The 25,469-nt window shown below is 39.8% G+C and overlaps 1 protein-coding gene across 1 annotated transcript in view; it reads right to left on the minus strand.

The window, feature by feature from the left end:
* The window catches only part of LOC113949163 (multiple epidermal growth factor-like domains protein 6), a 189,117-nt gene that overhangs the window by 157,913 nt on the left and 5,735 nt on the right, over nt 1–25,469 (minus strand). The window contains exons 2-4 of the mRNA XM_027647410.1: nt 18,735–18,869; nt 17,977–18,086; nt 16,427–16,531 (exon numbers count right to left, since the gene is read on the minus strand). Of these exons, the coding sequence (XP_027503211.1) occupies nt 16,427–16,531; nt 17,977–18,086; nt 18,735–18,869 (350 nt within the window). The remainder of the gene's footprint in view (nt 1–16,426; nt 16,532–17,976; nt 18,087–18,734; nt 18,870–25,469) is intronic.

Raw genomic sequence — 25,469 nt, forward strand, 5'->3', positions numbered from 1 at the left:
CTGCCATGGAATAAAGGATGCTGATGACAGATGGGCAGAGTTAAACAAGCCGACCGGCCAAAATCCTGGAGCTGCATTTCACTGCCAAGACCAGAACCTCAGTTTGTAGCAGAAACCATGAACTTTCTGGCGTCAGTCAGGAAGAAAAAAAAAAAATCTATAAAAATTAATGTTATAAATAATAAGAATAAAAATGAAACAATCATCCACTCTCCTGGCTCCTATTCCTAATTTTCTGCTCTGGCTCCAGGACTATTCCCTCTGCCCCCATAGTCCCAGATCCCATAATTGCAGAACTGCCACTCCACATCACTTCACACTGTTATCCGCTGAAGTCAAAACTCTTCTTCTCCCTTCTGACTATTTTTTATCCTCTCCACCTGAACTAGCAGGGACTTCTATTCTGCCATGCTCTCTGGGCATTGGACAGAAAAATTCAGTCGTGCCTCATGTGTGTGAAGTCTCCCAGCACTTGTAGTAGAAGGTGATCATTTCTCATTTACTCCACAGGGACAGCCCATCACTTGCCAAAACGATATTGAAGCTTCCAAACATGCTAAGGGTGTGTGCAGTCAGGAGGGACCCTGCCAGAGACAGCCACCATATACAACATGGTATTTTACTGCTTTGCTCCTGCTCTCCCAGATTCTGCTGCCACAGTTTGCTTCAGGTTCACACATTTTAACCTGAAATCACATTGTTTCATTTAAACTCACCAGTGATTTCAGTAGGAGCTGCAAGTATATAAGAATCAAGAAGGTCCTCTATTTCAGGGAGGTTAATGGTGCATCAAGTCTTCTGCTGCCTCATATCCCACCCTCAAAGTCAACAGGGCTGAAAAGAGCCTAAGTCAGGATAATTTCAGCCAAAGTCCCTTCCAGTTTTTGCAACATTCACATTTTCCTACCTTTGAATTGTAACTGCAAGTCACAAAGTACTGCCATTTATATAAACTTGTGCTTTCAGCTTAAATCTATTTTTAAGAAAATTAAGATGTTTACTTAAACATGACAAAGAATGAGAACATTACAAGTACACTACAGTCAAAAATGGCAAGAAAGTTTTCAAGCATTTCTTGATATTGGCAACTTGTAAAGACTTACTTCACTAGTCATTAATATCTGATCAAAGTGAAAACAATCAATAATACATTTCTAGCAAAAGAAAAGCCTAACATAGCACAATATCATATTGTGTGCATTAAATCAATAGCCCTCCTCAGTTTTAATGTAGTTGCTGCAATACTTGGAGGATTTTGATATGCGTGGTTTTTTTAAACCACAGAATCTTACTTCTTTCATTGTGAACAGAACAGATTTTTAATGAGTGTTTCTCCATACAGATGAAATTCTTTATAAGGGCTTCCAAAAAGCTTTAAAATTATTAAGGAAAAAAACCAAACCCACACTTACATGTATTTCATAGATGGGTAAAAGGAGGAAAAGTCTGAGGGCTGCTTGTCCCAGACACGGAACGAGCCAAGGACAGACCCAAGAAAGTAAAGTTAAATGTTCATTTTCTCTAGCAAAGTAAAATAAACCTGATGTAGAGTTTAAACATGGTAAAACACCCACCACACCAAAAAGGGTGTGAGAGGCCAGAAGCAATAGAAACAGCTCCTGCTGAACTGGGCAAGAGCAGGGATGGGGATGGTGCTCCTGAGGAATATCTGTTGTTATGTTGGTGGGTACACCCAAAAGCCATCACTTCCTTCACAAGGCCTGGGGATTCTTTAAGGTCTGGAAACTCATAGCAAGGCCTATATAGTACTCAGTCCTTCCAGGGAAACACATATGTATTAAGCCCAAAGAGCTGAGTGGCAGGAATAGGACAACCCTTTACAGTGGAGGAAAGACTCATGGAGGAACAGGTCAGAGGACACTGTGCCATTTAACATTTCCTTTGGGGATTATTGTTGCTGGAACAGCAACAACTTCTTCCTGGCTTGGGAAAGAGAGTAGGTGCTTCACAAATGCTGTCCAGAATTCCTGTACAGCCTTCACTTGTACTCCAGTGCACTAAAACACAAGATGTGTTCTGCAGGAGATTTCAATGTGCTCTCGCCCATGTCTGAGGGACTACCAAATAAAGCCACCTAGCACTGAGCCTCACAGCTTATGCTGACATTGTGCAAGACTGAACACAGAAGGAAAGCAAGGAAAGACACTGAAAGATGACCCTGAATCACATTGGCAAAGGGACTTCAGAAAGGTGCTGGATTCTTTCTGCCAAAAGTGCTGGATAAAGGAGGGATACCCAGTCCCTCAGTTGGGATGATGACACAGCAACACTGGAGAGCAACCTCCAGTCACTCTGTTCTCATACAAGAGGCCATATCTATTTTCTTTTCCCCAAGCTGGTGTACAATATAAGACATGAACCATGTTGATGTGGTTTCTGACTGAAGATAACCACCCATCCTTTGTCCTGGTGCTTCAGTGCAGCAAAGCTGGTAAGTCATCAACTAATTTAGCCCACAGACATGAGAGTATCATCAGGAAGAGGCTGGCACATTTGTCATGTTGTATGTTATGTGGGCAAGAGTTCTTCACCATCACTAGTTAAAAATCTCACAGGTTTCCTGTTAGCACTGAACAAGCTTAATAATGACCACACACAGAAAACCTTTGAAATGGTGACAGAAATATGGGCCTCCCAACAGAGCAAGAAATATGACCTGTTTAAAACAATCAAGTCAGGAAATTTGATATTGGAAGGGAACAAGCCCAATAAAATAAATCAGGGGATAGTTACTAAGTACCTGTGTCAAGATAAAGGGCAAACAAAACTCAAGGCATTATATCCAGTGAATTGTATAGAGAATGAACTGCACTGCAGGTCAGTCAGAGGTGTTCGTGCAAGGTAACCAGGCTATAACTTACATTATGATGAACTATACTTCAAGCATATTCAACTTCTGAATCCCAATATACTTGGAGTATACTTTCATATTTATAAATTAGAACGTGCTGTTGCTATACAGGCTTTCCACTTGATACATTGATATGTCTATTAAAAATAAAGATACTGGCCTTGAATTTGCATTTTTGAAAGCTTATGTAAATGAACATTTATAAAGAGGCCTCAAGAGTAATATATCTATTAATAAGGAAAACTTGCACTGATAGAATATCCCTGTTTCAAGAAATTCTGGTTAACCAAGACCAAGTCAGAGCAGATTTAACCTCACTCAGTTCTTTTCCCATGAGTTCTCAGAAAAGCAAGATGTAGTGAGAGAATGTTTAGGTACATCTGAAAATTCACAAATATGGGGGTCTGGATATTTTGTGGTAGTTCGAGCTTTCTTCTTTGGATAGTCTTCCTTATTTATTTGTAAGAATGTGGAAAGAAGCATTCCTGGGATGGAGTAACTGGACTCTGAAGTGCTGGAACTCACCAAGTGCCCAGTTAGAGTTTTAAAGGAAAAAAAATTCTTGTAACACGTCACCTTTTTTATTTTTAATAAGGACAGCAACAAATGCTTATCCCAAAATACACAAGGATTTTGAGAAAATGAAAGAAGAGTCAGGTGCTGACCAAACCCCACTTGGAACTGTTCTGGATGGATAACTATAATTTTCTCTGAGACTTTAATAAGTTTTGTTACCCTTCATCCACTTGTCTAAATTTCTGGTTAGCTTTATCCTTCACCTCCAATAAGCTGGCCATAATCCATGATAGAGAAGTGATGGTAGTTCAGGTTTTAGGGGATTCCTTTATTTGCCATCCCATTTTCATACAAAATTAGGTGAAACCAAAAGAAAATGTTTTTAGTGAAATTGAATTAGTTGCACAACCCGAAGATCCTGGACTATTTATTCACAGATGCAGTAGTTCATCAGCTCTAAAACTCTCAGCTTTATTATGTGCTTGTCAGAATGAATGATAATGCCAAGTGCTGGCAGGATAATGAACAACTGCCAGGAGAAATGGATCGTCACACAAAGCTCTCTGAAACACAAAGATGATGACGAGAGCAACACTCAAAGCTACACCTACAGTTTTTCCCTTTTTCCAATTTTTCCCCATGTATTGTGCAATTTTCTTATGTCTCGAGTTTACTTGGCTGGAACAAAGGTGGAACACAAAACAAATTGTGGCTAAATTCTTGAGAGACATGAAGTACAACTCTGCTGCAATCAATGTATAATTGCATAGTCATGCCACAGATGGATTTGCTCTTCATGCAAAGAATTCAGCAAGCATTGTAATACATTCACTTATTTCACAGTTATTAGATTTGCCCTCTGATGAATGTCTATCTTATCTACTCTGTTAGCACATTCTCCCTCCTGTTGCTTCCCACACCATATAAAACTAAAGGAAGATTATTACAAGTGGAGATTGGAATTATTTTTGCACACCATATAAACAAATTCAGTTCTCAGATCTATTCATATAGTACCACCTGCCAGAGGATGAAAGCAGATTTTAACCACAAAGTAAAGGAAACAGGGAAGAGAGGATTTAACTGAACCCTCAACTTCTTTGACTGTACAAAGATCCAGAAGGGACAGACTGCAAACTCCAGCTTGAAAAACATCACTCACATAAACATCCCCTTAATTGTAGCAGTAGCACAACAAGCAGACAGGGCTATTCAGTTAAACAAGTACTACACACACTTTCAAAACTATGTTCCATAGGGTACAAAGATCCAAGATGAGAAAGACGTTCAGGAGGTTTAACATCACTTTGATTTTGACTTTTTTCCACCACCCCAAATAAGTTCCATTTACAGTTTTTACATTATTTACAGCATAAATGCAGCATAGGGATCCAGAGGCCACAGCAGGAGTTGCAAAGGGTCAGGGGGAAGAAAAAGTCACACTGCAGATACATTTTAGATTGGAGTAGATGTAGGAAGATGAGATGGATGGAAAAGTGGAAATTCTAGCCCTAGATATGGACTATTTCCCCCCTCATTTAGCCTTTATGTTATGCAGTAACAGGATTTCTAGTATTCACATATGAAGGAAGCGATGTAAGACACCCAACAGATCACACTGCCTCCCCTAACTCCTGTCAGCTTTCTCAGCTCCAAAACAGGATGAGATTACAGGGAGAGAAAACAGATTCAGGTCAGCAACCCTGAACACAAAAGCTGTCCTTGCAGTGTGGGTAAGAGTGAGAAAAGCAATTGCCCGTGAATTCTTGGCGAAGCAAAAGCAATTAGATTTTACAAAAAAGGGAAACAGCTAGAAATAAGTTTTCTTTAAAAGGATAGCACAGACACCACTTCCCTCACTTCAGTACCACCATCAGAATCTCTCCAATATCTCAAAAGCAGGAACAGCCACTTTTATTCCAGATGGCCACAAAATAGATTTGGCCTTTTCAACTTTTGGTGTACTTAGAAAAGGTTATTACAAAGCACCCAAAGAAGAAGAAAACAATTTTGAAATAATTGGATCTAGAGTTTAAGTCACAACTCCAGGTTTGGAAAGTAGTGAGGACAGGGAAAAAAAATAAAGAGGGAAAAGAAGGAAGACTGATGAAGACACTCAATAAAAACAAAATAATTTCAAAGACTGACAGGGCCAGCACCTCCAGGGACCACCTCATCCACAGCTGCCTCTTCCTCCACAGGGGATGTGACAAAGCAGAAATGAGATATCTGCCTAGACAAATAAAAGCTGCATTTCCTTTAAGCAGTGTAATTCAATGCTTCATTATAATTGGGGGAAAAGGAACAGGCCTAAGGAAGGCCAGTGCAAGGCTGAGCTTTGAAACAGTCAAGTCCAGAATTTGCCCAACTTTCACGGGTTTTTAAGTGCCCACCAAAACTCACCTTAAACAGGGCCTATTTTCAGAGAACAGCAAGTCTCATGGCAGGGAAAACAGAAAAGGGTTTCCAGGATTCCAAATCATTACTCACCTCAAAATTTAAGAGTATGTGAATTCATTTTAGGAGGTGACTGTGACCAACGATGCTGGAAAATGACAGCAGGAAATGTTGGACTGAATAGAGATGAAAACCTGCTCCATATTTCCAGAGTAATTGTTGGGGTTTGCACTGTAGTTACTGTCATTGCAGAGATGCTGGAAAGCCTTTCTGAGCAGAGAAAATTAAGCAAGGGTAATTAAACTTGTTAGGACAAATCCTTGTGTTGCACATGACACCACAGGGTCTGTATCCACACATGAAATAGTGCAGATTTATCTTCCTGGAGAAAGCAGTCAGAGCAGCAAACACTTTTTCAGGTGTATCAGGATGTCATACTGAATGGCACCACTACAGCCAAGTTTGAAACTAGGCCTATAATCTGCATCATTTAGACCAAGCTCTTGCTCCATTCTGAATTGGAGAATATTTGAATTTGCCTGTGAAGGCTGTAGCTTCTAGTTTAAGTTTTATGAAACTCAAATTCACTTTAGAATTTTAAATTTTCCATTCTAGAAAAACTGAAATACATCAACCATGAAGATGAAAATATAATTTCTATAGCCACAGAGTATGTCAGTTGTGATGGCCTATTACTGATATATCATTGTATAAAATAACAAAGTGAAACTTTAAGGTGCCTTTAGCACATGTTTAAGCCTCCTCTCATCCTTCCCCCTGTTCCAGGCAGGGACAGTACTTATTTAAGACTGCTACAGAAATACAAAATAATCCAGTAAGTATTATTTCCTTTCTAACTTGTTTAGGTTAATCACACAACCAATGCTTGGATTAGATACTCTAAGACTTTTATTCGTGAATACTCTCATATTTTTGGGTGAAAATAGAATAAAACACCACATGCCTGACATATCTGAGCAAGATCCAGAGAGACAAAAAACAAACCTCATCCTGCAACCTCCCTGGGGAAATCTTTATTCATTTTAATACTTGTTCAGTCAGCTGTCTCTGTGAATGACAAGGTTTTATCTCTAATGTGAATGGCTTCGAAGGCTACTTGCATTATCCATTCTTCAGCAGCTGCTGCTGAAACCACAGGGTTGCAAACTTATAATTAAATCCAGCTGCCACCACTGTGAGCTCAGTTATATCGAAGTGAGCAGCAATGCCTTGTGGTTGCTGGCAAGATTCTGTCTCTCTTTCTAGACAATGTAATTAACTCTTTTGCCCCTTTTAGATGAAATAAACATCGGCACTGAAAATGTTGTTAAACGACTGTAAAATCATGTTTACATAGAAGAATTCTGTTGCAGTCCTTACAGCTGAGAAAACAAATTTCTAGGGGGGATGATGGCTGTTTCTTTAAAAGCACTGAGAGGACACCCAAGGAGACACAAGGCACAGGATGAAAGGAGTTTCCTGTAGAAAGAGAGTAGGAAAGGATACACATTTAAAGATCTACAGTTAAGCCTCTGGCATAAAGCACATATCAAGATCCAGCCTGAACAAAATGCAGGCAAGGACAGGAAAGGAACCAAGACAGGCACCACAGGCCTTCCTTTGATGCTAAAATAATTTCTTAAAGACCACTGTCCATGTCTTGAATCAGACTTAGAGATACCAGACCAGAGAAGCTGTGGCTGCCCCATCCCTGGAAGTGTCCAAGGCCAGGTTGGATGGCGCTTGGAGCAACCTGGTGTAGTGGAAGGTGTAGTACAAGATGATCTTTAAGGTCCATTAAGACCCAAACCATTCTATGATTCTGTATTCAATCCTGACTGAACAGCTGTACACACACATTTCTAGAGGTATCCTTTTTTCTTTTACAGATAAAAATCTGTTCACCCTCATATGTCAAAGTGTTTTGGTCAGCAAAAATAATTAGCTACCTAAATTTGACTTTGTCAGTCACAATTCTTGAGGTGCTGCTCAAGGCAACTCCACTTCCTACCTTTTAGTAGAAACATTGCAATGACAATCCCCAAGAACACTTCATGGCAGTAACAGCAATCAGCAATGACATACAAGACTAATGCACTGAAGTAGAAAGCCACAGTCAACTCAGCTTTGTTTGTGTTCTCTTGCTTGTACCTCTTTGGAAACCTACATCAGTCCAAACATTTTTGAGATGGGTGAGAAAGCACAGCAGAAGGCAGAAGTGCTTGACCTCTCACTCCAAACACAGGGAGGTTAAAAAAGAGAGAGCTATTTGTTGAGAGGAGAATGAGATGCATAGTGACCATCTCCAACTTCACTCTGAAAAACTCCCAAAATACACTGGCAAAATGATTTTTAAAAACATAATGATCTGCTTGATATTCTGCCAAATCAGTCAAAACCCCACATTATCTAGATGCTTTTGTAATATAGGGGTTGCATTCAGAGCTACATCACTTCATGAACTGGGTGTTGTCAAAGCCCAGCCACGGTTCCACAGGCTAAACTCCTCCACATTACCTGATTGTGATCCAGCTCAAATCCCTCTGCACTGCACTGAAGCAAACTGCAAACCCAAATAAATTTGCCCACGGTCACAGAGACCAGCAGGAGTCATGAAATAGAACCCAGATGTTCCTAGAGACTCAAGGTCTGCTCACTCACCTTTTGGTTGTGTGTGTGTGTGGGAAGAATGAATCTGCAACATCTCTGCACACAACATTCAGCACATTTCCTGAACCAACCACAAATAAATGCCAGCAGCTAGAAAGCAACTTTTCCCCTATTGTTTTTTTACTTTGTGCTTGCTGCCAAAGGTAAACAGCTTTTTGTAGCAAAGACAATAAGGGTGAATTTGCTCTTGGGTGGTTATTCTGAGGTTCATTTACTTTTGACATCTTTGTTTGCTGTTTCCCCACTGCCTCTCTACCTGTCCCTCCATCCTAGTGGCTGTGAAGCCCAGGCACTCAAGAGCCTTTCAGCAAGATGGGCTGATTATTATATCCTGTCATATCCAGGAGAGAGTCAGTCACGATTTTTCAATCAGTGTTTTACCATTCTCATTTTAGAATGGCTAGGCTTTTATTCCTCCTGGCTTTTTAGTGGCTACTTTAAAGGGCTTTTTATCTGGAGAGGTTCATATCTTACCAGCACTGAAAGGTGTTTCTATAGACAGCACTGGCAAAGAGCAGGTGGGTGTGAAGAGGGAAGCAAAGGCAGGGGGAAGGTGAAGAAAAAAGAATGGAAAAGTTGGAGGAAGCCATGCTTTCAGGTTTTTTGAATCCTTCCTAGGGTCTTGCTCATAACTGGAATTAACCTCTGAATCAACTGTTATCTATCACTTAGATAACATCATTTTATCTTAATCATAACTTTTTTTTTCTTGAGACATTGCAGATAGCCTGAACCTTCTGCAGTGTTCTGAGCACTACATTTGTCTCTGCACCAAAGAACATCCAACTCATCTTTCTCATGGGTTTCTAATCAGCTCCAGGCCTGTGACACCTTTATATTTAGGTCCAATGATCTCTAGTCACAAATAAATATGAATATATGATGTCTAAAATTTAATATTCAAATCACAGTATGTTTGAAGTTTCAGGACACCTATCAGTTGCCATCAAAGTGCAGAGTACAGGAGACAGACCAGAGAAAGGTGTGTCACCATGAGACCAAACCCTGACAGCAGGTGACTGTTTTGACAGATCCACACTTAGGGGGTGACACTGTAGATTAGAAAGATTTTTAAGTACTTAAAATAGTTTCTTTTTCAAAACATTTTCAAATCCAATGAAAAATTTACAGGCTTCATTAAGATTTAGGGCTAAAAAACCCCAAACATAATTATAAAAAAAAAATTAACCAGTGCATTTTTTGTTTTTCAGCTTTTTGAGGTAATTAGGTCACTGAAGTGCTAAAGGTTTCCAGCTACCTAAAAGGTTATATCAGGAGACTTTACTCTGGCTAAAATATCATTGAAGTTAGTAAACTAATTATGCACTCAAAGAGAATGACATCAGGGTTTTTTTCTATTTTCCCTTTGCTCCTGGAAAGGCCAAACCTGGATTTGTAGACCTTGTGATGCTTCACAGCCCCACCCAAGGCAGCTTCCAAGGTCACCAAGAGGCAGATTGCATGAGGAACATCCAAATGAAGGAGCATCCAAAGGCAGGACACCAATTCAGCCCTGACAAGTCCAAGCTGACAGAGGCTGATGATACCCTGAGGATTACACTGAGGCACAAAGCTGCTTTTGGTGGGAACTCACCTGATGCCAGTGTGCTACAGACAACACCAAGGAAGGTGAAGAGGTGCAGACTAAGAGGACTAACACAGTAAAAACAGTAGTATCTTAGTATGAGATAAGATACTGACAATGAGAGGAAATTTGAAAAAGTCACCCTTACTTTAGACTGCATTTAGCAAGGGCAGAATTTTCAAGCCAACTGAAGTAGGAATTTAAATCCAAAGTCACCAAAAGTAAGTTAAATAAGGGGTATTTTTCAAATGCATGTTGAGCAGTAGAACACTTAACACTGAATAAAAATCACCTGAAACAGCCTTTGAAGTAGTTTTTAAGTGTCTGTAATCTCTTCAGCATAGGAAAGAATCACAGCAAAGAGATAAATATTTACTGGATTCTCAGATCAATTCATCTAAATCAAGGGCTTCTGCTTTTGCAATATGACAAATTTATATTAAGGTTTAAAACCAAGACTGCCTGTTCTTTCATTGAATTAAAACCATTTGCTTTAGAACTGGCTGAGATGAGAGTGTCTGCTTCTTTAACACCACATCAAGCATTACTTGCTGGCCACAACCAACCTGCCACATGCAAAGTAAAGGTACTTAAGCACCATCCTCCCTGCTGCTCGTGCCCCGTGTGCTTCACACATGACAAAGAGAAAGGAGGTGCCACGTTCTGCTCTTAACTTCTGATGAGATGAAACACATCAACACACCTTGTTAGCTGTGTTTGCTGCTTTAAACACACATGTTTTCAAGTTTTACTGCTTGGAAGGGTTTTGGACACTCTAGCACACAGCACTGCTATTGCTCTGACAAGTGCTAAGGAAGTGCTCATTAGCACAGTCCCTAATGCAGGCACAAGTGATGGCACAGCTCTCGAGTGCTGCAGCACATACCCAGCCCACAGGATGCTCTCAAAGCTGTCAAGAGCTCTCTGGGGCTCCTTCACTGCCACAGGAAGGACTAAAAGCACCTACACCTTCATATTTGCTGTCTGCCAGCACTTCTCAATCACCAGAAGAGTATGGTAGCCAAAAATTAGGTACAAGACTGATGGATCAGTTTTCCTGAGAGTTGAAAAGGAGCAGAGGAAGAACAGAAGAGCAGGTCCCACTAGGAGTAGAGGATGATCACAAAGTTTCTTCCTATCAGAGGACAGGTACTTTGCAACCCTGAGCAGCCTAATCAGTCATCTCTGCTTCCCTTGCCATGAGAGGCTCGCTGGAATTTCGCTAATGAGACTGAGTCATTTGGAGCAGAATGACTGTGCTAGAACAGAAAAAAACCTGATATCTTCAAGATATTACATGCACTAAAGTAGAGCAATCTGAGCATAAATTATCTTTGCACCTTCCTCTCCGCCTTCCCTGTGGGCTAATGGAGAATTTTCATGTTAAAAGTGTTACCTTTGGTAAAACTGCACAGTACTCATAACCAAAATACAGGGGGAAAAAAGGCCAGAACCCCTGGAACAGTGAAGGTTCTGCCATCAGCAGCCCTGCATAAGCACTTTAAGAACTAATCTACCCACACAAATACTCAAATTATGTCTTTTCACTGGGAAAGAGAGATCCATGAAAACAGAAGACATATCCATGGGCAATAGATCCATGGGAGCTCTCACTTTCCCATTTGCTATTTTAAAGGACCTTCAGAGAAGGAAAATTCATAGCACTGGCTCTTGGATGTACACTGCCCTTTAAGGTTGGTGTAGGTCTTCAGTCTCTAAGAAGAAAATCTGCATCTCTACAAGACACCAGGATGGCAGACAGTGCATTAATCAGAAGTTGTATCAAATAATTAATTGCAGGAAGAAGTATTTCCTAGAAGAAAACGGAAGAATGAGCTCATTCATGGTGAATGAGCAAATATTTTTATTCGCAAGAAGGAACATCAAAATTCTTGCCATTTTAATCAATGGTTTCAAAAAAAAAAAGCAAAAAAACAAACACAGCCACTTTTGTTTTAAGTAGCTCTGTAGTGTAAAAACTCTGAACTACCTGGGCTAGGAGGTGCTGACATTTTTCTTTACTAGAATCTTTATATAGTTCAATATCTTAATAGCGTGTGACCAGAGCTAGGGAAGAGATTGACAGCCAGTCAATGAACTGATGAATATCTATCTCATAAGCATTTCATTTAGCTACCCATGCAGTGTGCATTTTGCCTTTATACACACATTCCAATGCCATTATCTGACACATAATTACCTGGGTCTCAAAGCGCTTTACAAAGGAACACGCTGTCATTATCAACACTTCATGGACAAAGAAATCGAGGCATAGTGGGATAATTTGCTAAAAGTTACTGCACTAATATCCAAGGTCAGTAGCAGGTGAAAAAGAAAGCTCTTATCAGGCAAGCACTGCACTCAGCAGACCACACTGCCCTCGAGATGTGGGCTTGGGAAGCTTTTCCTACAATCCCCAGTAATCTACATCAGGCACTGTAAAAGCATTTAAAATTCCACCTGTGTTACAGCAAACATTACAGTGTAAAATTTAAATCTATTGACACTTGATCTGTTAAACACTGGAATATTTTGTTCAGCTTTCTTCAAATGATTAAGCTAAGATGACAAACATCATGTCACCGTAAGATGACTCTCCTGACAAGTCTGCCCCGGACATTCCTCACCTATTTTTAAACATCTTCTGATAACATCCATCATGTCAGAGAGTTGTAGTTATTCTTTCCTAATTATGGGAGCCTCATGCAAAACCTTTGTTGCAGTCATGAAATTACAAACCCTGTAGTTTTTTCAGTTCTCACTCTGTCTTTTACTCTAAGTATTAAAACCATCAGGAGACACTTGGTAAAACCAGCAACAACTTGAGGTTTTGATGACAAAACGTTTAAAGAGCCAAAACTAACCCCTCATTTTTCACTAAGCAATTTTATGTACGCAAAGAGTAAATAAATAATACTGGTTTGTAGAATTTGGGATGTTTTCACTAGCTGCATGTCCAAGTGCAAGTCCCAGGGTTGAATTAAACAAGCTAAATGAAATTAATTTACTTCCATGTCCAGCTCAGGTGGCCAGCAGGCCTTGAACAAGATTACCAGGACAACTAGTGAATAACAATGACACCAGCACTGCAGCAGACTTTATTCTCCATGCTGGGTTTTACCTTCTCATTTTGTTACAAGTCTTCTCTCCCTTTCTCTGGGAGAAGTGGGGATCACAACTTCCAAACAAGTTAAAAAAAAAAAATAGAAAGAAATCCAGCTTGCAAGTTCACATTGTAATTGATATAAGTCTATTATTACAAGATGAATTGCAGCAGACAATGCCAGAGACAGCTCAATCTGTTACCGAATCCCTGTAATGGCTGGATGAAGAACTCGACCATTTCACTCATAAATCTTTCTTCTGAGTTTTTATTTGCTGCCTGTGTGTGTGAAATAATAAAACTGTGGAGTGACGTGTACAAGAGATGCAGTAACATATTTCTAAACACAATTACAGTAAGTTTGTTACAGGAACCCTGACCCTTTCAGCATCTAATCAGGAATGTGTCGTGTTCCAGGCTGCAAAAAACACCACAGGATATCTTTGAAAAGTCATTAGCTGAGATCATGCCTATTGTGAATAATCATCTCTGCTCAGATTGAAGTGAGGCACTGGGCTGTCATAAGTCATTCTGGATGATCCATCACAAACTTTCTGTAGGACAGCCCAGAACAAATCTTCATTTCCAGGACACTGATCTACTTCCTAACTTAATGGCAAGCAAATTTTGCCAGCAGGAAAAGCAAGATTAGAAGGTTCTTGAGATGTATGTTCCCATTTACTTTTTAGAGTAACTGAATTTAATATTATTTTTATAATAATTCCTTGTCTATTGTCTGCAGATCATAGCACCCAGCAAGGAGATCATGAGAGTTACTGCAAAAGCAGAACTTTAAAATTAACTGTCACCACTGATGACAGAAACAGAAAGAAGATAAGCAAAAGGGTTGTAGAGGGGGAGATATAAATGGGATACATGCAGCAATTTTGCTCCAGTGAGTGCAGGTGCAGCTATGAAATGCCCATGATTCCTCCTCTGTCAGGAGATTGACAGGAGGCCACAAAACCAAAAGTGACAGAAACCAAGATTACAACCAAGAACGTCCAAGGGGCAGATTTCTGCCGGCAGTTTATGGTCTCATATCCAGTTAGAGCCTCCCTTCCCCTGTGTAAAAGCCCTTGAAACAGCTTCCTGAGCACTCCTGCCAAAGAGGCAGCTGAGGGACAGAGTCTCGAGGTACAAGGTCAGGGGCCTCTGCACCAAGAGTCCCCACTGACAGCCTCACATCTCATAGTACCAGCTTTTCCACTACTGTTTTATAGCACATGCTCCAAAAAACAATCTGTGGTTTTCCTGGAACTCATCTGTTCCACAGAATCCTCAAAGTAAAAGATGCTGGTAGGAGAGATCCCTTTTCCTTTAGTTCAAGTGCTGGAAGGAAAACAGTCAATTTTACAGTAAGGCTGCACAGGCAAGTAGGCAAGGCAGGGTCTAGACTTAATGATCATTTAAACCCACAGTGCATTATCATTAAGTAATGCAGATGCATTAAATCCAAGCTACTTTCACAGCAATATTCCAACATCAGCCAGAAAAACTAGAGGCTGTAGCTGCTAGTCCCACAGTACATTTCTTATCCAGTTTTGCTTGCACAAACATGATACAAACCTCACAAGCATCTGACTGGAGATGCCTGCAATGGTTAAGAGGCCTTACACTCTAAATTACCTTGCTTTTGTTAGGCAGGTGAATGGTCCATAACATTCTTCCTGAAAGGAGGTTTTTTTTCCTTCAGAATTTAATTTATAAACTTACTCCTGCCAGGCTGCGATAGCAGCTGCTGTACAAACCTGAAAATGATGACGACTGGAATTCCATTCAGACCTCAGGAATCAATAGAGAGCAGACAAAACGACCAAGATAAAAAGTTCCACCCAACTGCAAAGAGCAAGAACTGCAGGATACCTCTCATTGTTTTACAGTGTCTGAAGTCACCAACCTGTGAAATAGAGACTGAACAATCTCAGTTCAGTCTGAAAACCTGACCTGTGCTGTCCACAGGCTGCACCCACATAATCTGCCCATTGGGAATGCCTTAGTGCTGTAGGTATTTCCAAGCAAAACAAGACTCAAAGGACAAGCAAGGACATTCACATTTTGCTAAAACTTATATTGCATCTGGTAAAAGCTTCTCAGAGAGCCTGATCTTTCTTACCTCGAAACAGCAGCTCTTCTGTAAGCTAAGAACAAAGCAACCTGCATTGGTGTCACTCTGATTCATATCAACTTATCCATATAAACTGGTGGTTTCTCTGGGCAGTAAAGAGATACACAATCACAGCTTAACTGAACTAACTCTGTCTGAAGGCAGCTGCTGGCAGTGTGGTCTCATGTCAGCAGAACATTCATTGTAAGCAGCTCTGCATTTTATTTATTGTTACATTCCTTCTCACTTATATTTCATGACAGACAAGCCAGGTGAGGACAGGAACATATTAGAATTTAAAAGGGAAGACCCAAAGTACTTAAAAATCTGCCTTTCTTTGAACAAAACAAAATGTGCTTCAGTTGAAAAGGAAATTATCATTTGCCTGATACAAAAGAAATCCTTTGTCCCAATCACAGCCTACTCTAAAAGACTTACTTTCTTCCTTCCCTTAAGAAGCCAAATGGATGCAGTTCTGTAATTTTGGAGAGCTTTACACAGTATGTTAAATTACAAGACAAGCATTGTGGGTTTGTAGATTGTGAGCCAGTGTATGAGACATAAAGGATTCTCACTGAGAGTGGGTGATAGTCTAAGTCATATAGAATTTAGTCCATCATATGCTAGAACAGTTAGTGAAATGAAAGATCGGTGAATAAATTACTCCAAGAATACTAGGAAATATTTGGTAGCGACCTGTAAAACCAGCCTTCCTACTTTCAGATGCACCAAAAGAAATCCCATGAGCAAGTACATTTGGTTCACTTGCTACATTCTTTACCCACTGCCCACCTCTTCTTACTCAGAATTTACTTTCACAAGTGTAAAAACAATGCTGAGAAATTTAGTAAGAGCACCACAAGGATGTGGAAGTTGAGAAACCGCTGAAAGATATTCCACTGGACCCCACTGCTGATATTCAATGATATAATCCTTTACAGACACTCGCTCATCTGATATCAATCAAATTAAATTTTCATTGTGCTTTGTTATAAATCAGTACCAAAAAAAAAAAAAGACAAGAAGAGAATGACCAAATAAACGCTCAGAAGTGCAGCAAAGGCATCTTTAATTTTAAGTCAACATTAAAAAAATATTCATGTTATAGCAATTGTTGTTGAATGTGCTTTTTCCCCAAACACCAGATGCATTTGAGACAATTTACATTTGACTCACCATACTGGCAGCGAGGACCCTGAAATCCTGCAGGACACTGGCACACCTGGGATCCTTCTTCAGAACATTTGCCTCCATTGAAACAAGTGCCAGCTGTGCAGAGCACTGGTGCACACAAACAGAATGAAACAGGGGATTTTAGTGGATTTTGTGCCAAGGATCCTCCAGAATTGCCATTGTCATAGTCCTGTTGAAACAACACCTTCCAAATAAGGAGAAACCCAGCTTTTTATCTAAGTGGAAAGGTTAGACTTCAGTAGAACTTGTTGTCATGGGTATAACTACCATGTTGATATGAAGAAGTTTAGTAAAAATAAGACTAAGATAATGCAGTTTAACTTGAAGATGCTTCAGAGGCAGTTTCTAAGGTCTCAAAGTACTGCCTGAATCAGAAATGAAAGAGCAGAGGAACTGCTCCACAACAAAGCAGCAATGGTTAAGACCCACTGGTGTACTAAAAAATATTCTACATGTTAAAGGGAATGACAATTCTTCCCTTCCTCCAACACAGAACAGTTTTTATTTACAATAACTTGAATTCCACAGACTTGAGCCAAAGTTGCAAAGAGTAGCAAATATAAAAGAGTAATTCAACCACTTCGGTGCCTTAAAGAATTCAAAACAAGTCTGCACTGCTCTTCCAGGAAGAAAATAATTTCATATTGCCACTGGTGCTCACGTACATTAAATTCCTTTACACCAGAGATTAACATACAGATTGTAAACATATCTTTGACTTCTTACAACTAAACAGGTGCACACTAAATATGTAGATTCAGGCTAAAACTAACAGGAACACCTCTCAGGCTTGTTTTAGTTTTTTAACTACAAAGACAATCATAAAAGCAAGATGTCTGAATGCAGCCCTCAAGTTGGTTTGAAGATTAAAAAAAATACATAAGAACAGATGCTAACTTTCATACAGAAAAAACAATTACTGACAAAACAGTAACAAAACTAAACACTGAGTAGGTTGCCATCTTCTACTGATGTCTTGTTAACAGTGGCTGAAGCGCTTCCTTATCATTTAAATTAAATTCAATCTTTTAGGAAAACATCCAATCATGCTTAGATAGAAAGAGGTTCTCATCAGATGGAGAACCACAGGGCAAAAACACAATTGCTCCAATGGCAACAACAGCAATGAAAAAGCCAAACCCAGGCAGGCTCTACAGTGAGTGCTACGTCCAAGAAACAAGTGCCTTACAGCAGATTTCTTTGCATAATTTGGGTAACAGCAATAAATTTGGCTGGCCTGTCAAAGCCAGACTGGCACAAAAATGCTACAACAACTATAATCAGAGTTTAGACTGTTAATCTAAACAGTCAGATTAAAATTAGAGCTATCTGGTACTTTTACATGACTGCTTTTGTATTTTAAAGGATGTTCCTTTCCCCATCACTAGATCACCTCTTTAGAACTGGAAATCCCAGTTATAGACAGCAAGAAAAAAAAAAGATCCATCTTTCCAGAAGCAGGCATCAATAGGAAGGCAAGGGCTAAGGGATGTCATCTCCCTTGGTTTGTCACAGTTTTGCCATCAACTTACAGTGCAAACAGCCCGGCTCGTTGTCACGCTGGACCCACCCAGGGCAGCACTTGTAGACAGTCTGGTGCTCCATCCTGTACACCTGCTTGTAAACTGTGTAGTACCCAGACCTTTGAGGAGAGGAAGTTTCAGAGAACAATCACAACTCCTATTCAACTTATTCACATCTCATCAGTAACTAACTCTACTCATCTGTCATATTTACTAGATATTTTTTTTTCAGCCTCTATCAGAAGCTCTTGTTAAAAATGAAGCAAATACAGCAAACTGCATCCTGATATCATCCAATAGCTCTTATATGTTATTATGTCCACGTATTTTTTTTGAAGAATTTGTATTCAGGGTAGTCAAAGGTAAGTAATTTTGTTTTGCAATCAATTTTGGGTTTAGCTGTTGGGGGAGTCAGATCTCCCATCAGTTCCAAGCATATGACAGAAACAGAAAGAAGTTTAATTTTTCAAAGTCAATGACTTGACAGCTGGACTTCACCTGAACAAGAATGAGACAGGAGCATTTTCTGATAACGTAAAATTGTGATCTAAAGCCAGCCAAGAAGTTCATGACCAATCCAAAACACATTAAAAAAGTCACATTTTCTACTCACTAATAACAGATTTTAAGTAAAGTCTCAGCAGGGCAGTATGTCCATAACCAAGTCACACATATTTCAGATGAAGTTTACAACTTTCTCACAAAGCAAAGGAACTTGCACAAAGGTTAGCAATGAAATCCATTTATAAGGATAGATAATATATTACCTTCTCTCATAGCTCACACACCATCTCCTCTTTGTACACCCTTGTTTCCACATCTTGACCATCCGACTAAAGGCTTGAACACAGGGCTCTTGGTGTCCCACCAGTGCCAACTCAAACACTGGGCACACATTTGGCCTTGAGGGAAAGAAAAGCACATACTTTATTATTTCCAGCATAAAATTCAGACATTTAGAGAAATAGACATAAAATTATTCTATTCATAACAGTTAATAACAGTTTGAAACAGAATTTATACAGCTGTTTAAAACTATTGCAGCTCTACACCTTAGGAAGCAGCACGTAAACATACACTGAAATTCAGGCTCCACACAAGTCACTGAAAGATTTACCACAGATTCAAGGGCAGATAAGATTTATCTAAACTATTGCTGGGGAAATTGTGTATTCTGTAAGAGCCCTCCCTTGCTATCAGTCCCCTCAGGGAAGCACATGAAATTCATAAGGGGAAGTATCCTTGTTCTCTGCTGATTATTCCTAAAATAACAAGACCAAAATAAAAGCGCTGCTTTGGAGGATGATATGTAATCTTCATCCTGCTACCTAGCCAGAGTTCAAAAATAGCAGGATTGCAGGAGCTATGGAGGGTCAAAAAAAAGGTTACATGTCGATGGTTTTGCAGAGATTGTCAGCCTTATCCCAATTCCTTTGTCCTGGTGTAAATGAGGAAATTCTCTATGACAGAAAACAACAGCAAACTTGCAGAGTCTAACTAAAACCACAGAAACTGAGGGGGTTTGTCATCTTTTGAGGCAGGAGCTTGCTGCAACAAAATGAAATTAATTTTTTTTGAGTAGTTTAGAGATTGTTAACACAATAATTTAATTACCCATTCCCCAAGACAGCCTGATGAGGTTTTTCAAACTTAAGCCTCAATAACTAAAACACAGAGGGGAACAGGCACCTTGTTTACCCACTCTGACAACAACAACATTCAGCAGACAAGTCTTTCCCCAAATTTCAGTCTGAGACCTCTCTTCAAGCTAAAGAGTGATCAAGTAACACACACACTGTCACACTTATTTCCTCTGTCAGTCGACACAGGTACAAACACGAGCCTGTGCTACAAAACCAGGGGGGGTTGCTCTAATAAGAGACAACAGTTCCAGCCCAACAGCTGCCTGGCAGTTAGTTCTCATCAGCTACACTGGATATTGTTAATATCTCATTCAAGATTTATGGTGCTTTTTATCTCGGAGGCTCCCTATTATGTCTGAACACCACACAAAGTAGCCTTGCTAATAATAGAGCACATCTTTCATCCACAGGTCTTCAAGTAGTTTACAAATATCATTAAATTAAGCCTGTGCAGAACAGGAAAATACTATAACCATGATCAATTTTACTGCTGAGCTGAATACATGGAAGAAACCCTGCTTAGATCAAATCCACTCCACAATATTCCCTGTACTCTACAGAGACCAGTGGTCCTGCCAAGCCCAGAGAATGGGAAATCCAGCCAGGTCTCCCAAAGGTACCACAGCTCCCAGGGAAATGCCTGGGATCTTACCTCGGGGGAAAGAAGTCCTTTGCCCAACAAGGACACTTCAGTAGAGAAACAAATGAGATTTAAAAACAGATTTTGAAGCCAACCACCCCCTCAGGAATTCAGGTAGCCAATGTAAAGGATGTCAGAAAAAAGTCCACAACTGTGTGTTCCAGTTGTCCCATCACACCATGGAAGGAGAGTAAAGAGTCCATTCGTACCAGAAAATCTGGTCTGACAGAAGTTAGTTTCCTGAACTAGAATGTTTCTTGCTCCCAAGCTTTAGAGAAACTGCTCATCTCCATCATATTGAACCACACTGCCAGTGGACATCCCCCCATGTTCTTCCTTCTCCAAAGCAGAGTCTAATTGCTATATTGCTCTGTATTTCCCATTCTTTGGGTCTGCCCTGCCTGCAGCTGCCAACACCCTGAAGGAGAATAGAAGACACTCACAGCACAGTTTCAGATTGCTGTAAGTTCCTCCAGAAACCAGCCTTCCTCCACATTCCCATGCCACTTCCATCACTAAGCAATCCTTCCCATGTGTTCCAGCCACCCCTTCCCTTTGGAATGACCTCCCCATTTAACAGATTCAGCTGAAGTTCAGAGCCATTGCTCCCAAGCCATTCTTAGCCCAAAGTCTGCCATTTGTTTCCCATCTGAAGAAGATCTTTGCGTACCCAAAATCTTGCCTGCCTTTTTTTTTTTGTTCCATTACGTCAGTTGGTCTAATAAAACCCTCTCCTTACTTAGCAACCATGTCTCACTTAGCAGGCTTTTTAAAATGACTCTCCCTCCAGTGAATAGAACATCATGTTCTGATAATTCATGCATATCTCCTTTTATTAGAATTGCCTAAAATTTCCCAGATAAAGGTACATTCATATGCATCACTTTTCCATAAATAAAAGGGAGAAGCTGACAATTGTTGTAATGACATATTGAGCCCATCCCATAAGTTCCTGCTCATGTGATATTGCCATGTTTCCAGGAATAGCTGTATTGACTTCTAGGATATGGTTAATAGGAACAAATGGCGCTCACAGAGCAAAACAGGCCAGCAGCAGAGTCATATATTTATTAAGATTTATTCAAAGTAAGCCATTCCTCCTAGATGCCCTTGGGATAATTTAAAGGCAGATATCAAAACCACTGAAACACTATAATTAAATTGCAGCAATTGCATAACATGTAATCCTCTGCTGGCAAAGCTGGGAATCAAACATGCCCTCTCCAACAATTCACCATCTTCACAGCTCCCCCCACAGAGCCAACACAACAGTTTTTAAGCCATCTGACTTATTTGATACCTTACCTATTAACTTAAGGACAGTGACTTGAACAAGGCCACAGCTATTGAAAGCTATTGAAAGCTTTTGTACTATGGGATTCTGCTAATAGAGGCCATCCAAGGCTAACCTGAAGCCTCAAGTGGATGTAATGGTGTATTTAGAGGAGAACAGCTCCATTTTTACTCCTGTGCCCTTTGCATTCAGAAAATACTTCTTAATGGGAGTTTAAGTGTTAAAACAAGCAAAACACTCAAATGCATATCATGGCCTATGATTTGATTGATACACCAGTCCCTTAAAACCTTTTTATCCTGATGCTCTCCGTTAGCCAAGGCTAACACGAAGGCTATTATTAGCTTGTCAGTCTGACTCAGGCGAGGCAGAAAGCTCTCTTAATATTTGCATTAGGAGACTGCCCTTTAAACAAAAGACACCCTACACACTTCCAGCTGAAGACTTGAGATTCTAATGAACAGATAATTAGACCAACATGAAGCAAGAGCAGCCTGGGCTAATCGTGTGGCTGTGGTGCCTGTGAACCACTGCACAACAGGAAAGTTCAGGGACAATTAAAAGCTTCTCCAGGCAGGATGTAAGTCATTCCTGTGTTTAGAATTTTAAAAAGAAAGGGAATAGCTCTACCATAGAACCACAGAAGGATTTGAGTTGGAAGGGACCTTAAAGATCACCTAGTTCCAGCTCCCCTGCCATGGGCAGGGACACCTTCCACTACACCAGGCTGCTCCAAACCCTGTCCAACCTGGTCTTGGACACTTCCTTTTCTTGTTTCTCGGTTACGAACATACATCATATCTCTGTGACAGGGATATTTTCATTTTCTGCCTAACATGAGCCTGACACCTGGCTCTTGGAATGACAATTAAATTAAATCTCTCATTCTACCAGCCTACTTTCTTCCAGCTCAATACAAGAAGCTAAAGTTAGGCAGATTTAACCGTAGTGAGAGAGCAAACACACATCAACATATCCCTAAAGGCTTCTTTCTACAGTGCAAACTTTAAATCAAAACCTTAATGAATAAGAAGCAAAGACTGATTTGTCTGTCTGATTTTAGGTCTTTCCATAGAGACTAAGTGAATGACACTACCTTCTACACTAAGTCAGATGGCTGTTAACATCTTCTTAAAAATGAGCTGTTGTAGCCTGTACTGCCTCAGCTGACAAATTTGCAGCCTGAACACTATTGATCTTCCCATAAAACAGTCAATAGATGAAACCTGTCATAAGAAGCAACTTGCTGGAATCCTGTATTTTCAAAACACTAATTGGTCAGTGCTTTTATGCCTTTATGCCGTTATTAAAAGTTTAGAAAAGCATAGTCTGCCTTTCCAGATTCAGTTTGACAACATCAAATAAGAACTCTCCTTAAGGAAACCAAGATTATAGTCAGGGCTAAATTCTCCACTGCTGTGATGACAAGTGTTTTTGCTCTAGAGACACACCGATGTTGATCAGAAAATAGTTGTACATTGCTACTATGGCTTTGGTTACAAACTTCTCAGGCCAGAAAATGGTCTGAATGCCCTCACAACTCCAACCACATGAGCAAAACATCCCCAGATCTCTAGAAAGGCGAGGTGACCCCGTGCAGACGTGTGGCACCATAGAGGGGAAACAGCCAGCAACATGATGTATGCAAACAAGATGTCAGTTGAAAGTTTTCTATATATATAATCTCAATTGGAAAGGAGAAAAAAGCAAATTTTATTTCAACACAAAAAGGAAAGTCAAATTCGGAAATAGACCACAGAAACAAAAGGTCCAAAGAACAAGTTACATATATTTATTTATATAGATAAATTTTGTCTCTAGATGTACATAGCAATATTAATTCAGAAAGCCTGGAATGACAGAAAAGGCTTTTCTTTTTTATACTGCCAAACTCCCCTTTCTACCCTTAATCTATTTTAAGGCTCATTTTCCCACATTTCCCTGATAAAATTCATCAGCACTACCAGAGACAATTAGGACATCCCTCTCTCTTGACCACTAATCAATCCCTGCTCTCTCCTGATCCTGTATCAATATTTGTGATGTTTATATGCCCTCTGGGATGGGGATTGTAAGCACCAAGCTCATTTAGATTAGGTCTCATTATCACTGCTGTTCTCTGGCTCTTTGGATGAAGGTGCACCACAGAAGACTCTCCCCAGCCCACAGGTGACTAATGCACTGCTGTGTCTTACTCACATCCCCCTTGATTAGAGGGAGCAGCTAAAGAACAGGAGAGTCCCTCAGCCTTTGTGCACTGCATCCAGATGAAGAGCAGATCAATAGGAGATGATTAATTACACACTCAGCTATTATAACAACAATAAGATTTTTAGTTCTTACTGCTATCAAAGTGCAGCTCCTGTCGTTCAGCTCCTATTTAACCATCCTCCTCCCTCCCCCAAGACAGAATAATCTATTTTGGTTAGCAGGAAAAGCAGGAGATAAACATGCACATCCAGATCATTTTACTATGATTTGCCAAGTCATTTTTTTCCCTTTTTTTTTTTTTGCATTTAAAAAAAAAAATCACTGCCTGGTTTTAATAGTGTCATGTAGTCTCAGCCCCCTGCAACATCCATTTTTACAGTTTATTCTCCTTCATCCAGGAGAGGGTCAGCATCACTGCCAGTGATCAGGTCTGCAAAGCCTCAAGCAGCACCAACACACAGCTTTACAGACAATTTAAGGACCCTTGTCCCAAGGATCCATCTCTAATGTAATTAGAAAACCATCAAGGACATCACATATAATGCTAAGAAATAGCTTGCATGTTCTCATTGTTAACACAAGGCAAACAAATGTCCAAAGTATAGACAAAACTAAGCATTTCAACATTATAGAGGAAAGCATTGAATAGCAACATCCATCTCTAGCTGAAATTTCTCATTCACTACACCCATGTCCCTTATCATTCCACTGCAGAAGGGTGTGTAACACAAGTTACCCCAGTAAATCTGTCAGGTACACACACCTGAGCTTCTTTTGGCAACAAGGCACAAAGGGACCTGATACTAAAACATTAAAATAAATAATAATACTAAAAAAAAAAATCATTAAGTGTCACACCACTTTGTCATCTTTGTCATAGGGAGAGAAAACTCATTTTGGTTCACAGCAAGTGCCCTGTTGTTTGACAATTAAATTAGCTAGAAGGTAGTGAAATCCTCCATTTCATTTGGGCAACCAATATCTAAGAACTGTTCACTGCTTTTCTGGTGGTTGCTGGATTTTGACAGTTTTAAGCCAAAACCTCTATGTTGAAAGCTTACTTTTGAATTAACATCTAATATATGTCAGAAAAATCCCTACATGCCAAGGTTTTACATGTTAAAATATTCCTCGTCTTTTACTCCTCTATAAACCTTGATACCACTGATGCAAATACCCATTTGATGGGGTTTTTTGTTTGGTTTGGGTTTTGTTTGTTTGCTTGTTGTTTCTTAAACATTAAGCAATTTCAGTAAAGCTCAATATTTTATGAAGTTAAGCCACATAAACATGGCAACTAACAAGTGTGCATTACTGGATTACTGTTCAAGGGTGGTAAATGGGGGAAGGGGGGAGAAACCTCAAACATTTTGATCTTTTGGATTAGAAACTTACATTGAAGTTCTAATTAACCCACAGATTCCTGATATTATTCTACAGACAAAGAGAAGGACAGGACTTGCCTCATGAACAATACAATTATAAGAGATAACTTTATACAATGGTATTTTTCACCATTGATGATGCACCAGTCAGGCAGGGAGAGCCCCAGCAATGACAAACACAAGGGTAACCACTGAAGAGTCTTCTAAGGGATAAAATGTATGAAAACTCATTTCCTATATGAGAATATTCTAACCTGAAAAGACCAAAGTGTTTCATATTTTGAGTGGATTTTTTTGTTATAAAACAATACAAAGCACCTTATAACTCC

The sequence above is a fragment of the Corapipo altera genome, unplaced genomic scaffold (assembly GCF_003945725.1).
Source record: "Corapipo altera isolate COAL_440 unplaced genomic scaffold, ASM394572v1 113, whole genome shotgun sequence".
NCBI classification, from domain to species: domain Eukaryota; kingdom Metazoa; phylum Chordata; class Aves; order Passeriformes; family Pipridae; genus Corapipo; species Corapipo altera.